The sequence below is a fragment of the Lepisma saccharinum genome, chromosome 2 (assembly GCF_977018435.1).
Source record: "Lepisma saccharinum chromosome 2, izLepSacc3.1, whole genome shotgun sequence".
Taxonomy (NCBI): Eukaryota; Metazoa; Arthropoda; class Insecta; order Zygentoma; family Lepismatidae; genus Lepisma; species Lepisma saccharinum.
Window position 1 is genome coordinate 29,127,970 of NC_139230.1, and position 15,754 is coordinate 29,143,723.

A 15,754-nucleotide genomic window follows, 5' to 3' on the forward strand; every position below is an offset into this window, starting at 1 on the left:
TGCACTCTATAAATGACTATTTATAAGAATGGTGAATTGGTTAAAGTTATAGTGGAAACCAGACTTTACATTCTTCAATTTAACATTTTCCCCAACATTCTTAGTTTTAACATTTTCTCCATTTAACATGTTTATCATTACTGAATAATATTAGTGGTATCAGTCTCAAATTGTTCAATTGTTGTTTTAAGTCCACTTTATGCAGAGAGAGGCTAATCAGGACTGGACCTAAAGTTTAAAGTGGAAGCCAAACCACTGTGCAATGTGCCTCCACTGTGTATCAAACATGGTACCCCTCGATTACAAGGCAACAACATTACCACTATGCCATCAGGGAGGCCCCCATCTCAGCTTGAACCTATTCAGTGATGATAAACTGACAGTTTCTCACTGTATAATCTGGGTCTTATGCAATATGCAAAATTTTCTTTAATTCTCCACCAAAATCATCATGATTTGAGCAACCCAAGAGTAAAACGTGATAACCCATACTCTGTTCAAAATTGAGTTAACATTGGATGCATTTGCTGTACAGTCTCCTGTTGCTGCACAATAGATTGATTGATGGATTTAATTTAATTTACTTTGCTTTTCAGCCACTTTTGGCTACTCACAAAGATGAGGATGAGTGATGATATGATGAAATTGATGAAGGGACACTCACAAAGAACACCTATGGCCAGGCTGGGATTCAAATCTGGGACCCCTGGCATCATAGCTTGCTGGGCTAACCACTCCACCACCCAGGTCGGCACATGGATAGAATTGGAGAGGAAACATCAAAAATACAATGGAGCATCACTCCAACTCCACCATTAGATTAAAACCATTCTCATTCTGAGCATCAACATGCCTGAATAAATGATAACACAAAAGAGAACTGGGTTCATTCAGCATCCAGTGATAGGCAGAACCATGCAGGAACATGTGGGTGATGCATGAGCCACAACATGAAAACTTCAGATTGCTACAATGCTCAAGTATCAGTGTTGGCAAGAATGTGTAAAAGAGTATCTATTCAAATTATGTGTGGCATCATGTAATAAATGTAGTGCATTCACAAAAAATCTAAAACTGGAGGAAACATACTTACTTCAAAAACTTAACAACACGACAAAATAGATAGGAGCATCTGCTTCGCACTTTAGAACTGAAGTTGCCCATTCCTCTGTTATCCAAAAAGGCAAAAATTACAGAACCAACATACTGAGTATGGGCATGGAAGAATTTGTCATATCTTGCTACAGTCTCAAAAAATTGGAGAGAGACTGCAGGATGAGAATAATTACTTATTCCTGAGTCCACTAAAGATACCATCATCTCCCGCAGACCTGACTGTAGTGGCTGCAATGAGATATTTATACGTGACAATGGTTAGAAATACTAAACACACAAGAAAAATTTACATGAAGATAGTAAAGATCATGATGAATTTCAAGTAAACTAGTGACAAAAGATAATGCAAAACATTTTATTCATTTCAACCATGTATACAAATTCATTGCAAATTATTCTAAAAATAATTTTGAAAGTTAATAATTTGTTTCTCACGTCATGGTCTGTTATAATTTCTGGGTTATGACAACTTAGCCTTTAGGACTGAAGGGTTTGTAAGGCTTTGGCTGTCTGCTACCTTAATGTGTACGACAGCTCTTCCTATGAATTTATTTCTTTAGTCAAACACAATTACTGATTTAACAGATTTATTATTTCCTTAGCTATATCTGTCAGTAAAAAAATGGTTGAATTACTTAGCTAATGATCTCTCTACCCAATAAGACAGCTAGAATTTAGAAAAAAATGTTTCCTAGCCAGTTACCTTATGAAAAAGCATAGAACTAGCACAGAGAATTAATTCCTAAGCTTGTTATCCTAAGAGACAAACATAAAGCTAGCTGGGATGAAACTCCTACAGGGGTAAGATTTAGCCCTTTATACCTGTACTTCTCGATTGTTTAGGTGTAGCTACATAGCTATTATTTACCAAATTTTTCCTATTTAAACACATTATTATAAATTGTATGTAACATTTTAAAGAAAATATTTTTTTATAACAACTTAAAACTAAAGTATTTTTAATTCTCTTCCACTTTTAACACAAAACTCAAGATTCATTCAGCATGTATAAATACAGATATACTACCTACATAGGTAATTACACATAATTATCAAAGATGGCTGTTTGTTTCTTACAGAAGCAGGTTCAAATGTGAAGTCAATCAATGCCTAAATTCGAACATAAGATTTTTAGTTTCCATTAGATTGTATGACCAAGAAAAAAAAACTTCTGCTTTATCATGTCTTTTAACCTGAGAATTATAATATAATTAAGCCTTGTTTTTTCCATATTAAAACCAATACGTTGCTGACCAAGGCAGTTTATTAAGATAAAACACTTAACACGTAACGTTTCGACCCTGTATCAGGGTCTTCCTCAGACGAAGAACTAAACTAAAATGATGAAATATACTACATACAGAAAGATTACATACACATAGCAGGGTCACAAGCCACACAACAACAAATCAAGGTGACAGTCCTTATCTATGAAGATTTCTCCGAAGGAATTAAACATATCACCTCCTGACAGTTGTTGACTAATGGGTCTACTACACTGACAGGTGATTGGCAGGTCAAGATTAGCACCTGCTTACCACTCCCCCACCCCTCCTGCCTTTTTGGTTATGGATGAATGCCTCCTCCTCTGATCTTCTTCTTTTCTCTTCTTTCTTCCTTCTTCATACTTCTTTTTTCTTCATTCCTTTTCTTCATCCTTTCAACTTTCTCTAACACACTCTTCCATTCCTTGTTTATCTTGAGTCCTCCATTCCAATTCATGATGTCTTCTCCTTTCTTTTCTATTTCTTTGGCCTCCTTCCATTTTCTCACTAGTTCTCTCTTCTCTTTTCCTATTCGCCTAGCCGAATCCCATTCAACTTCATGTCCTGTTTCTCTAGTGTGTTTGAATATGGCATTCCTGTCTCTCTTCAATCTCACATCATCCATGTGTTGCTTTAACCTGTCTTTAAGTCTCTTCTTCGTTTCCCCGATATATACACTTTCACATCCTCTGCACTTCACCTCGTAGATAACCCCTTCCTCTTCTTCCTCTCTCTTTTCTTCCTTCTTCTTGCTGGCTATACTTAAAATAGTGCGTCCTCCCTTCCTGTAAGTTCTTATACCCACTTTCCTCAGCACTTTGCATATCTTCTCTGTGGCATCGCCCATACTTCTTATACCAAACCATCTCTCTTTTTCTTTTTCTTCCTTCTCTTCCAGTCCTCTCTCTTTTATCTCTTTCCTTCTTCTGTTGATGTTGTGCCTGTCTTTCTTTTCATAGCCATTCTCTTCTAGTTGTTCCCACAGGCTATTAATCTTGGTTTCTTCTTCCCCTTTCTCTGTGCATATCTTCTTTATTCGGTCTTCCATGTTCCTTATAAAATTACGTTTAGTTCCATCACCCACATCACTTCTTTTGTGGCAGAACACTCCTGCCGAACACTTCTTTTGATACCATGTAGCCACAATCCCCATTCCTCTCTTCTTTTTCATCTCAATATCAAAGAAATTTAATGCTCCTTCCTGTTCCGTTTCGAGCTCAAGGAATATCCCTGCTTTCTCATCTTCTACATCTTTAACAAGCTTACTCAGCTGCCTTTTTGTTCCCTTCCATATCCCAAAACAATCATCCACATATCTACAAAACAGACTTAACTTATCTCCTCCTTTCACTATCACTTCCTTCTCCCATTCATTCATAACTAATTCCGCCAGCACAGGGCTCAAGCAAGAGCCTATATTCAGACCTTGAAAAAGAAGAGAGGAATGGGGATTGTGGCTACATGGTATCAAAAGAAGTGTTCGGCAGGAGTGTTCTGCCACAAAAGAAGTGATGTGGGTGATGGAACTAAACGTAATTTTATAAGGAACATGGAAGACCGAATAAAGAAGATATGCACAGAGAAAGGGGAAGAAGAAACCAAGATTAATAGCCTGTGGGAACAACTAGAAGAGAATGGCTATGAAAAGAAAGACAGACACAACATCAACAGAAGAAGGAAAGAGATAAAAGAGAGAGGACTGGAAGAGAAGGAAGAAAAAGAAAAAGAGAGATGGTTTGGTATAAGAAGTATGGGCGATGCCACAGAGAAGATATGCAAAGTGCTGAGGAAAGTGGGTATAAGAACTTACAGGAAGGGAGGACGCACTATTTTAAGTATAGCCAGCAAGAAGAAGGAAGAAAAGAGAGAGGAAGAAGAGGAAGGGGTTATCTACGAGGTGAAGTGCAGAGGATGTGAAAGTGTATATATCGGGGAAACGAAGAAGAGACTTAAAGACAGGTTAAAGCAACACATGGATGATGTGAGATTGAAGAGAGACAGGAATGCCATATTCAAACACACTAGAGAAACAGGACATGAAGTTGAATGGGATTCGGCTAGGCGAATAGGAAAAGAGAAGAGAGAACTAGTGAGAAAATGGAAGGAGGCCAAAGAAATAGAAAAGAAAGGAGAAGACATCATGAATTGGAATGGAGGACTCAAGATAAACAAGGAATGGAAGAGTGTGTTAGAGAAAGTTGAAAGGATGAAGAAAAGGAATGAAGAAAAAAGAAGTATGAAGAAGGAAGAAAGAAGAGAAAAGAAGAAGATCAGAGGAGGAGGCATTCATCCATAACCAAAAAGGCAGGAGGGGTGGGGGAGTGGTAAGCAGGTGCTAATCTTGACCTGCCAATCACCTGTCAGTGTAGTAGACCCATTAGTCAACAACTGTCAGGAGGTGATATGTTTAATTCCTTCGGAGAAATCTTCATAGATAAGGACTGTCACCTTGATTTGTTGTTGTGTGGCTTGTGACCCTGCTATGTGTATGTAATCTTTCTGTATGTAGTATATTTCATCATTTTAGTTTAGTTCTTCGTCTGAGGAAGACCCTGATACAGGGTCGAAACGTTACGTGTTAAGTGTTTTATCTTAATAAACTGCCTTGGTCAGCAACGTATTGGTTTTAATCTGAGAATTATGTGGAAGGCTTACTACAGTTAACAAAGTTCTCTATACTAACAGCTGCATTACAAATAAAGTTAGCAAATTATATCCCTTGCATCAAAATCTATCTTGAGAGAACTGACTTTTCACTTTCATAAGGAAAATTGTGAAAGAAAAATGAAACTTGAATATAATAATGAATTACAACGTACAATGGAACCTTGGTTGTACGTTTGTCAGGGTATCGTGGCTAATATGGGAAAATTTTATAATAATTTGCTTTATTGGAACCAGGAAGGTCAAATGTAAAAAGTAGGGATGGGACCGATTAATTGGTACTCTATCGGTATCAGCCGATATAGGCATATCGGTTTATCGGTAAAATTACCGATTATTTTACCGATCCGATATATCGATAAATATCTGATAATTTAGTGGAAAATTCTGCCATTTTGTTGTAATTTTTATGGATAATCTCCATGCCCTAATTTCTAAAAAAGTAAATGTCTAAATATGCAATTTCTTTTTCACTGCAGTCACCTCAAAACACACAATTATTAAGGAGGTCAATGAACCTTTCAGGTTCTTCAAGGAAAATTTCTAATTTTATATCGGATCGGTAGAATGTCGGTTATCGGTATCGGTAAATTTTATATCGTTACTTTATCGGTATCGGCCAAAATTTCATATCAGCCCATCCCTAGTAAAAAGCAGAAAATCTAAAATCTGGGAACCTAAAATTGAGGTTATACTGTTCAATACAGTATGAGAGTAGATAGAGTTGGAGAGGAAACTGATCAAAAAGATAATGGAGCACTGCAACTCCACCATTGGATTAAACCCCTATCATTCTAAAATCATTCCTTCAAAGGAAACATGACAGGGTCAGATGCCAAATTTGACACACACATTTTAAGCTCAGTTCCTCAAAGAAGTTTAATTATAATTTAAATTTCAGTGAACGTGGGAGGAATATCAACTTACACTCCAACCCACACACACTCCATACTTTCATTTTCATTCTGGTAAAAAATAGACTCTGTGACACAACAGTCTATTGAGAGCAAAGGCCTGCCAAATAGCTTTCTTGGGTGGGTGATGCATGGTCAGCACATTGAGACCCATCAGCAGTCATGTCTGGCTTTCTAGATCATTATATGTATTAATAATAAACAGATATGACTTCTTCGCTGATACAAATGATGTATTGAAATAAAAAAAATACTGAAACTGATAACCAGTATTCTATCAATCTGTTATAAAATTGCAAATATTCTATGAAAAACCTGAATGGTTTATTCAGTTCTTTAATATACATAACCAAGCAACTGCAATGGATTTTGCTATAGAAAAAGAAATTGTGAATTTACTTTCAACAACAAAATGGCAATTTCACACTAATTTAAGGGTTATTTTTAGAAATATCAGATTGGTAAAATCATCACCAACTTTACTGTTGATGTGTGTCATCCCTAATATATACAGTAGAACCTCGATTTTACAATTTCGAAAAGACTGTCTAAAAAAATGTTCTGCAAGAAAATAAATTATCCAGGAACATTTCAAAACACTAGGTTATAATCCAAGGTCAGAATTTTTCTGGCTTTGTGCTTGCATAAGGTGGCTCTGGGGCTCACCCAGCCTCAAATCAGTGGGTACCTGGTGGCAACCCTGGGTGGTAAGGCAGCCAGAGCATGGTGCTGATCACAGCACCTCCAAAATGGCCATCCCCTAAATGTGCCTTCATGGCACACTATATGTACCTTTACATTTTATAACATTTTGTTTCATTGGGACTAGAAAGGTAGAATCTATAAAGCAGGAGAGTGTAAAAACAGGGGAACGTAACATCATAGTTACACTGTATACTAGAAGCATAAAACATGCATATGAAAAAGGACAACCTATTATCATAACTATTTATCTAATTATGCTGCAACTACATAACAAACTTTGTAAATTATACATACCTCATCACCTACAAAATAATTGCCACTAGTAGAAGGTAAAGCTTCACCCATTAGATAAAGCAAGTATATGGCATGCTCCATGTCATTGAACTCATAGGTAGCCCATGAGGCTAATATAGGCTGAGCTACTTGTTTCACAAATGCCATTACCATGTTCTGATCAAGAGCCACCAGATTATCAAATAATATTTTCAATTGCTTCCTGTTCGAAAAGAAAATGTAGAAATGTCAGAATTAAAAGTTACCAAATTGCGGTATTAACAATGAAATAGCTATCATTATCCACATTTTGAGATATGGTTAAATCTAGTAAAGTATTTACAAACATTTAACACTAGTTGGCTGATTTATTTAACAGTTATCATTGTCAGCAAGTCTCTTTTTCATTTTTAGGTCAGATTAGTCTGTCAATGTAGCATATATTGACAGACATTATCAGACTGCTAGTTTTAATTGTTTTTTGTTTTTTTTTTTGGTATATTTCTATTACTTTACATCCATTTTCTACCTCTCTTGGTTATTGCAATGATGAGTTGATGAACAAACATAACAAAACACCCATGACTAATACAGGAACCAATCTTACAACCTCTGACTTACTGAATGATGCTTCCTGAAAAATTCCTTAAAAAAATATTTTAAAAAACATCTAAAAATTGTTTACTTACTTGTTAGCGAGTATTTTGTTACTTTGAGCAACGTTTCAGGGTTCCTACAGCTCCCTTCTTCAGGCTTCTCGTGGCACTACATTATCCTACATGCCACGTCACATTTTTAAAAAACAAGAAATGTTACTTGGCATGTAGGATAATCTAGTGTCAAGAGAAGCCTGAAGAAGGGAGCTGTAGGAACCCTGAAACGTTGCTCAAAGTAACAAAATACTTGCTAATACGCAAGTAAAGAATTTTTAGATGTTTTTTAAAAGAATTTTTAAGGAATTTTTTAGAAAGCATTATTCAGTTTGCCACGAGTGAGTAATTTGCACCTGTGCTATTATAACCTCTGACTTGTAATGCTCTGTTGCTATTTTCGTGTTGGCTTATGAGCATAAAGATCCTGGGGTGGTTGGGTGTGATGTGGAAGGTAGAAAGCTGGCTTGGAATAATTCAAATATAAGTTTTGTTTTCTGTTTGTACAGTGGAGAGCTGATGTTTGTATATCCATGTTTATTTACATTTTTGTAATGATTTATTCCTCATTTAAGTATCTTCCAGTCTGGCTTGCTTCATTTTTTCTCGAATTTTTATGCTTTCAGCTGTCGGCTAATTGGGCCTGACACAGCCTACACCTGGGTGGTGGGGCTCCCACCTGTGGGTTCTCAGGTACACCCTTGTTTTTCTGTAGGGGTTCCAACTCCCTTAGCCTTTCTGGATCCCTTCAGGCCCACAAGGCAGCCGAGGTAAACACTTTTAAGGCAGTGTTTATTCACCATGACACAAGGCTGTCTATGGCTATTTGTGGTATTTGCTGAGTATTCTCATATCACTGGACACCCTCCACACCCTGATAGCCTTGCTGCCTTGATCCGGGATGGCTTATTTTGGTTTCTACTTATTCGCAGCTCCACCTCTGAGGGGAGTTTCACTATCTGCCAACTGTGACCCATCCATTAGTTGAGGCTTGCCCTGCTACTCCAGATAGTGGAGAGAGTTAGAAGAGGACAAGATTGGAACACCGGGGAAATGGCGTAGGTTGATGATGATTTAAGTATCTTCCTTGGATTATAACAGGAGAAAGTCAATGTGCAAAAGTTCAACCTTGCCTTATCATTTAGTTTAATAGGATGGTTGGGTAAGGTATGAACATACTAGAAACCTGTGTGTGAGTGACAAATTTGTTACATTTTCTCCCCATGGTGAGACAGCCTCTCTGATGATGTAGTGGTAATGTCATCACAGGCTCCCAGGTTCAATACCCAGTGGAGGCACACAGTAGTTTGGATCCTTCTTTAAACTGTAAGTCCAGTCCCAATTAGCCTTTCTGTGCATAAAGTGGATAGCAAAATATGTAACTTCAGGCTAATAGTTGAAAACTGAGTTAGACAATGATACATAATTTTGAAAAGAGAAAATTACTCTTATATTGTATTTCACCTTCACAGGTATTGAAGGAAAAACACTAGCATTTGTGAAGAAATTTGGGAAAAATATTTACATTACACAAAATGAATTCAAGGTTAAATAGAAAAGCTTATACTCAATACAGTGAATTTCCAGTCTAACATCTTGCATTTTTTCATGGTCCAAGTGAGCCTCCCAAGTAAGGTATGAATTTTTTCACATTTAATGTTCCCACATGTTTGAAAAAGAAGGTAAAGAAATCCACAGACATTTATTTATTGGTATATAAAAAAAAGTAAAGTAAAGTGTTCCCCTGTGCATAGCACCACGCCATGAAGGCGTATAGGGGGTGTGGGGGTAGCGCCCCACACTTTCTTGATCCGGTCGTGAGTGGGGGTGATGTGATCAGCATCCCGCCCCTGACCGCCTTTACCCCCCAGGGTTTCCCCCAGGTACCCATGTTATTCGACGCTGGGTGGGCGCCGGGGCCGCTTCCACCGTTAGAAAAGTTCCCGGATTTGAACCGGCCGGGGATCGAACCCGGGACCTTTAGCATGGTAGTCAGACACGTTACCGACTGTTCCCCTAGTTTCACTAGACCTTGACCAGAAGCAATTTCCTCCTTCCCTCCCTCTCCCCCTCCTCTTCATTACACTGTGATTTGATTGATTGATTGAGTTGGTGTTTTAAGTCCACTTTATGCACAGTAAGGCTAAACGGCACTGGACCTACAGTTTAAAGTGGGATTCGAAAAAATTGTGCCTCCACCGGGTATCAAACCCGGGACCCCTTGATTACAAGGCGACGATGCTACCACTGTGCCATAGGGGAGGCCCCATTACACTGTGAGAATGTGTATTAATTTTCTGGTGTCATAAAAAAACATGCTCAGTATGTAACAAATATCCCTATTCAATTAAATATCTCACAAATTAACAATGGTATAGCTGAGAATCATATCTCTTTCTGCTCATCACAGACCAGGAGGCTATATGGTGATGGTCATAAAGGACACCCATGCATCAGTATTTAGAAGAAAAATAAGAAAATCTGAAAACAATATTTTTCAAAAAATTACTTTTGCCCCCCCCCACCACTCCCCTCATTATGAAAGATATGGTAATACTCAGAACTATGTACAATTTTCAATATTTGAGAATGGAAATAAAATATGTAAAGTACCTGAACTCTTGGAAAGAAATCTCATCTTCACCCTCCCTGTTGAAGTTGTATGTTTCATCATACTTCATTTTCTTTATTACACATATTGTCATCTGTTCAGTGAATTTCCTTTGATGCTCAGTCAACATTGGCTTTGTTTTCAAAACCTGTGTAGAAGAAGCAGCACACACAATCAAAACACATTAATTACATAACTACCTAGTCTTACCATAAATACTGTCCCAAAGTTGTAAATAAATAGACACAAAATGGTGAGAGATATTGTAATATCAGAATAACATGAGGTGCATGGATGTATTATGAACCAAAATCACAAATAATTATTCGAAATGGGCACCTTTAGCACTGACACACTTCTGAAGTCTTTGTGGCCATGCATCAATTGAATTACGCAACACATCGACTGGAAAATGAACAACTGCCTTCAGAAGAGACTGACCGCTTTAAACTTTCAATATTGAGATGCCTGTTCTTTCAAGCCATCTCCTGAAGCTTGGACCACAATTTGTAGTCCAAAGAGTATAGGTCCAGACTTGCAGAAGGCCAATCTGAAGTGGAAATGAAGTCTGGAACATTTGCTATGAGGGCACGATCCATTTCTGTGAAAAAGGGGTAAAAACATCAGCCAAAGTGTACCAGCAGACAGTGCTTGAGAAACGATGCAAGAATTTTGCCAACACCATCTTCCATGGAGAGAACTGGAGCTTCCAGCAGGACTCAGCCCCAGCACACAAGGCACGCACCACCCAGCAGTGGTTGGAGGCAAATGTTCCTGACTTCATTTCCACATCAGATTGGCCCTCTGCCAGTCCAGACTTAAACCCTTTGGACTACAAATTGTGGTCCAAGCTTCAGGAGATGGCTTGCAAGAAGAGACATCCCAATATTGACAGTTTAAAGCGGTCTCTTCAGAAGGCAGCTGCGGAGTTTCCACTTGATGTGTTGCGTAATTCCATTGATGAGTGGCCACGAAGACTTCATAAGTGTGTCAGTGCTAAAGGTGCCCATTTCGAATAATTATTTGTGATTTTGGTTCATAATGCATCCATGCACCTCATGTTATTCTGATATTACAATATCTCTCACCATTTTGTGTCTATTTACTTACAACTTTGGGACAGTATTTATGGTAAGACTAGGTATATTAAATTGTCTAGCTCCTTTATAATGATACTGATAAACTCTTACAAAATCCAGTTCACAGGATTTAAAAAGATATTAGTAATACCAGGGATAGGGGGAGGCATCTGAATAAGCAATACACATTTTGTTTGGTTTACTGTGGTCAGGCAGTCAGTCACTACCAAATTTCAACATGCACTACAACTCAACACTAGACGGAATGCCATATTGAAGGTCCATGCCTTGGAAAGGAGCAATTCAGTGTTACAGGAAGTAATTCAATTCAATTTTCCTTTATTAAAGGGCGAGGTTCAGCCTGTGGCTGAATTCTATGTCCTGCTGATCTTAACTAACCTTCAAATATTCTCCATGAAATGGAAAGAACCATTTCACAATATAAGAAAAACACACTACAAAAATATTTATTATGGAAAATTTAGAAAAATATCTACCTCCTTATTAATTCTAATATTAATTCAAATTGATAAGTTGCCATTGTGGCTGACTGTTTTGAGTGGTTGACTAAACAATCTTACTACTTAAGGTTCCCAGTTTTATTAGTCCTGAGCATGACTGTTACTTTGGGATTGTTCCTTCATAAATTTAATCTAATGACCATTCATCCTCATTGTCGCAATTAGCCAAAAGTAGTATAAAAGTGATGCAAAATATAAAGATAAAATACACAAAATTCAAATTGAAAAGCATGTAGCTAACAAATAAAATTAAAATAACAAGTTCACTTTTCATTTTTATTTTATACTGCCTTTTTAAATTACCACATTCATCATTTTTGGATCCTATGTGCCTCCATATTTTAAGAGGTTTTCAGTACCTGTACATCCAACCCTAATTAGTATTACTGCAAAAGTTGGTAACAACTACGAGAACTATGTAGAATCATTTTGTTACTGCCTGCACAGCCTGGCTACTCTGAACAAATAACTATTGGGTCAGTTACGGTACTAATAACTAGAGACATATTTGTGACATTAATTTAAGCCACTGACTTTCTTGCTAAACTAATAGAATAGTGTGTTTGCTTTCCATGTGCAAGTTCCTAGGTTCAACCCTCAGCCATGGCAAAATCTTTTTGAGAAAGTACATGCCATTAGACAGAATACTTTGGGAAGCTTACATTCAAGGAAATTGTCTGATTTCTTTCCAATACAAGAGGTGGATAGGTTAAAGAGGAAAGTATTGGTTGTAATTTATTTACTGATACAGGTCAATAAGTTTCCAGCATTTTTCTCTTTCAAGGGGTTTGCAAGAATGCCATGTAACACTTTTGCGGTGTCTAATTATCCTGGAAATAATGAAAAATTTGGAGTATTTTTTCATTCTGCACCAGTTTTTTGGTGTGTAAAATGGATTTTACAAACATGTAATTTAATTTGTTAAAAACAACAAAAAAACACACAAACAGCATGATAAAAACACTTAAGGAGTTCTTCCAAACTTTTGATTCCATCTCGAAATTATCATCAGGAGAGACGACGAAAGGTACGCGATTGAAGTTCCACTGGCGCTACTCGCTGTGTCTGCTGGCATGTGATGTTTTTGACTGTCATACATATTTTAATATTATGATGTAATTCTTGAATGTTTTATAGCAAAACTCTTGGTAAATTTATGCATGTAATTGGAATACTTAAAAAAAATAAAAAGTAAAGTGTTCCCCTGTGTTGCATCACGCGCCATGAAGGCGTATTACATACTAATATTTATCAATGTCAAATAACTTATAATTATTACAACAAATAACTTATAATTATTACAATCTTCAAGCATCAGTATCGGTGGAAATCTGTAAGAGAATCAGCGTTGGTATGGGTTATCGGTTTAAAGTGGTATCGGCTCAGCTCTATTTGTGATGTATCAAAGTAATACTCCCATGAGTCACAACACTACATATTATACATAAATTTATTGAACTCAATCCTATGTACCTCACACATGCTCCATATATATATATTTACTTAACCCAGTCCTTTGTTATGGAAAATGAAATCAGATTATGAATACTTGCACAAGTTCATTCTACATATATCACAGATTAGACTACCCTACAGTAGTGTATCCCTCCTGTCCTCCGAATTTGCACTGAGCTTGTACATATCCCCTGTTAGGATCAATGATTCTACAGAAATTCCAACTACAGAGATGGAATAAATTCCATCTTTCATGCACAGGATAATTCCATAAAATTGTCATTTGTCCAACCATTCTAACAAACAATACCTATGAAAAAGAGCCACTGTGGTCCAGTTGGTAGGGTGTGCAACTGCCTTTTTTGCAGATCCCGACTGATTCCCAGAGTGAATATAATGGCCCTTTTACACACCATCTCTCATCAATGGGCACATGGAGAGTAAATGTGGTTAAGCCTGGTACTGATCACAGCACCCCCACTATGGCTGACATTGAGAATATGAATTGTACCCCAACCCCTTATGTGCTGTCAAGGCATGATACACTGAAAATATCCACCTTCCTGAAGAATAATAAATACAGTGGAACCTCGATTTTACATTTTTCAGGGAACCAAGCTGAAAAAATTAAATGCAGGAAAATGTTATAACATTTTGCTACATTGGTACCATCAAGATTGAATGTATAATGCTGGAAACATGTAAAATCGGGGTTCCACTGTACTAAATGAACAAATTCCTTTAAAAAATTTAACTGCTTGAGTGGAGGTATCACAAGCTCTACCAATCATTGTTTTCAGAAACTTTATCTGGGCCAACCCTGTTGGTAATGGTTACTACTTACACAAAATAACTGATGCATTTGGGTGAGTTACATATTTCTGCACTGACCAAAATTCTACATTTGTTCCTCTACAATTTTGAATTACCACATGGAATGTACGTATTTTACAGTTGGGCTCATCAAATGCTTCTTTAAGCAAAAAATACCATATTTACTCATGTATAATGTGCACTTTTTCCCAAAATTTTTGCCCCAAAAAACCATGGTGCATATTATGCACGGAATAATTCGGACAGCCAACATGAAACTGTACAGGGTCATTCCACGATTTTGTGACACTTGCATTGACTTTTAAAGTTTACAGAACCCTATCATGTTATATATTGTTGTAAAGCTTAAATCCTGCAGTTCCCGAATACGGCAACAGAATTCCATTCAAGATAGTGACACTAATGTGAAATGCGATTGAAATAAGCTCATCACCATATGAAGGAATGTTCCGATTTTTATGGTACTTTGGATGAAAAGAAAACATAAGGAAAAAGAAAATAATAATTAAAATGTACTACTGGTTAAATAATATTATATAGGGTGTCCCATATAACTTGACAAATTGAAATACCGTGAGAAATGTGCATCGAACGAAAAAATGTTCCATATGAAAGTATAATAGTATTGTGGGGGCAAGTCACCTACGATACAATGAACCCACCCTGCCACCCCCAGTGGGGTGGGGCAGGGGGCAACCTTGAAATGTTAAAAGGGAACCCCTATTTTTTATTGCAGATTCGAATTCGACTTCCGAAAATACGTAGGTTTTGTCAGACACATTTTGTTCCATTCGTGATAGATAGATGGCACTGTAAGCACAACGTGTTGGTTGTATCTCGCAAATGCAGTGTCTGGCAGGTTTGTGAGGAGGGATACTGTGGCCTAGAAGCATTGTGCTCGAACTCTCAGTAGTCAGTGATTGTAAGGTCAGTGCAGTGTGACCGCAGAGTCGAATGACACAGTTAAGTGGGGTATTCAACATCATGGATTATCTATCCGTAGAAGAATAAAATTGATATGATCCTTGTTTATGGTGAATGCAGAAGGAACATCGACGATGCTGTGACCCTTTATGCGCAACATTTTCCTGACAGGCCACGATTGCATTCTTCAATTGTTCGAGTTGTCAAAACAGTTTTGTGCCGAAGGAAGTGTACAACCTAAAAAAGGTTGTTAAACAACTTGAATAAATATATGGGACACCCTGTATATGGAGTGTGAATATGTCTTAATCGAAGAAATCTTGTTCTGCTAACTGTTAGTTTGAGGGTCCTGAATGTACCTTGTATAAATGTTACGTTAGTCACGGAAAAAGTATATATGTTGAAGTTTTTTTAGAAAAGGTAAAGAAGGAATGAGCAAAACCACATATACAAGTTTGAAGGCAATTTCCCACAATTTTTAACCTTCTAATGTAATGCTCTGCGACACCAAGAAAAGCAGTGCCATTCTGGCGGAATTCGAGAATGCACCTCACATCACGTGTGATGCGAACCAGTGGTATTTGTTGGGTGAGAAATAACAGAAAATCACTTCTTGAGCACTGCAAATCCATAACATAATTTTGATCTCACTTTCTATTACAGAATAAATAAGGTGGTTAAAGAGTGAAAGCTTTGGGATGCTAAACACAGTGGAGGGAGAGGGGGGAGGTGGTGTGGGTTGG

At 37.3% G+C, this 15,754-nt stretch overlaps 1 protein-coding gene across 4 annotated transcripts in view; it reads right to left on the bottom strand.

The window, feature by feature from the left end:
* LOC145983976 (exportin-T-like) overlaps positions 1-15,754 on the bottom strand; it is an 83,714-nt gene that overhangs the window by 17,769 nt on the left and 50,191 nt on the right. For all 4 annotated transcript variants that reach the window (XM_083117209.1, XM_083117208.1, XM_083117210.1 and 1 more), the window contains exons 9-11: positions 10,201-10,346; positions 6,959-7,160; positions 1,094-1,344 (exon numbers count right to left, since the gene is read on the bottom strand). In XM_083117209.1, coding sequence (XP_082973335.1) covers positions 1,094-1,344; positions 6,959-7,160; positions 10,201-10,346 — 599 coding nt within the window. The remainder of the gene's footprint in view (positions 1-1,093; positions 1,345-6,958; positions 7,161-10,200; positions 10,347-15,754) is intronic.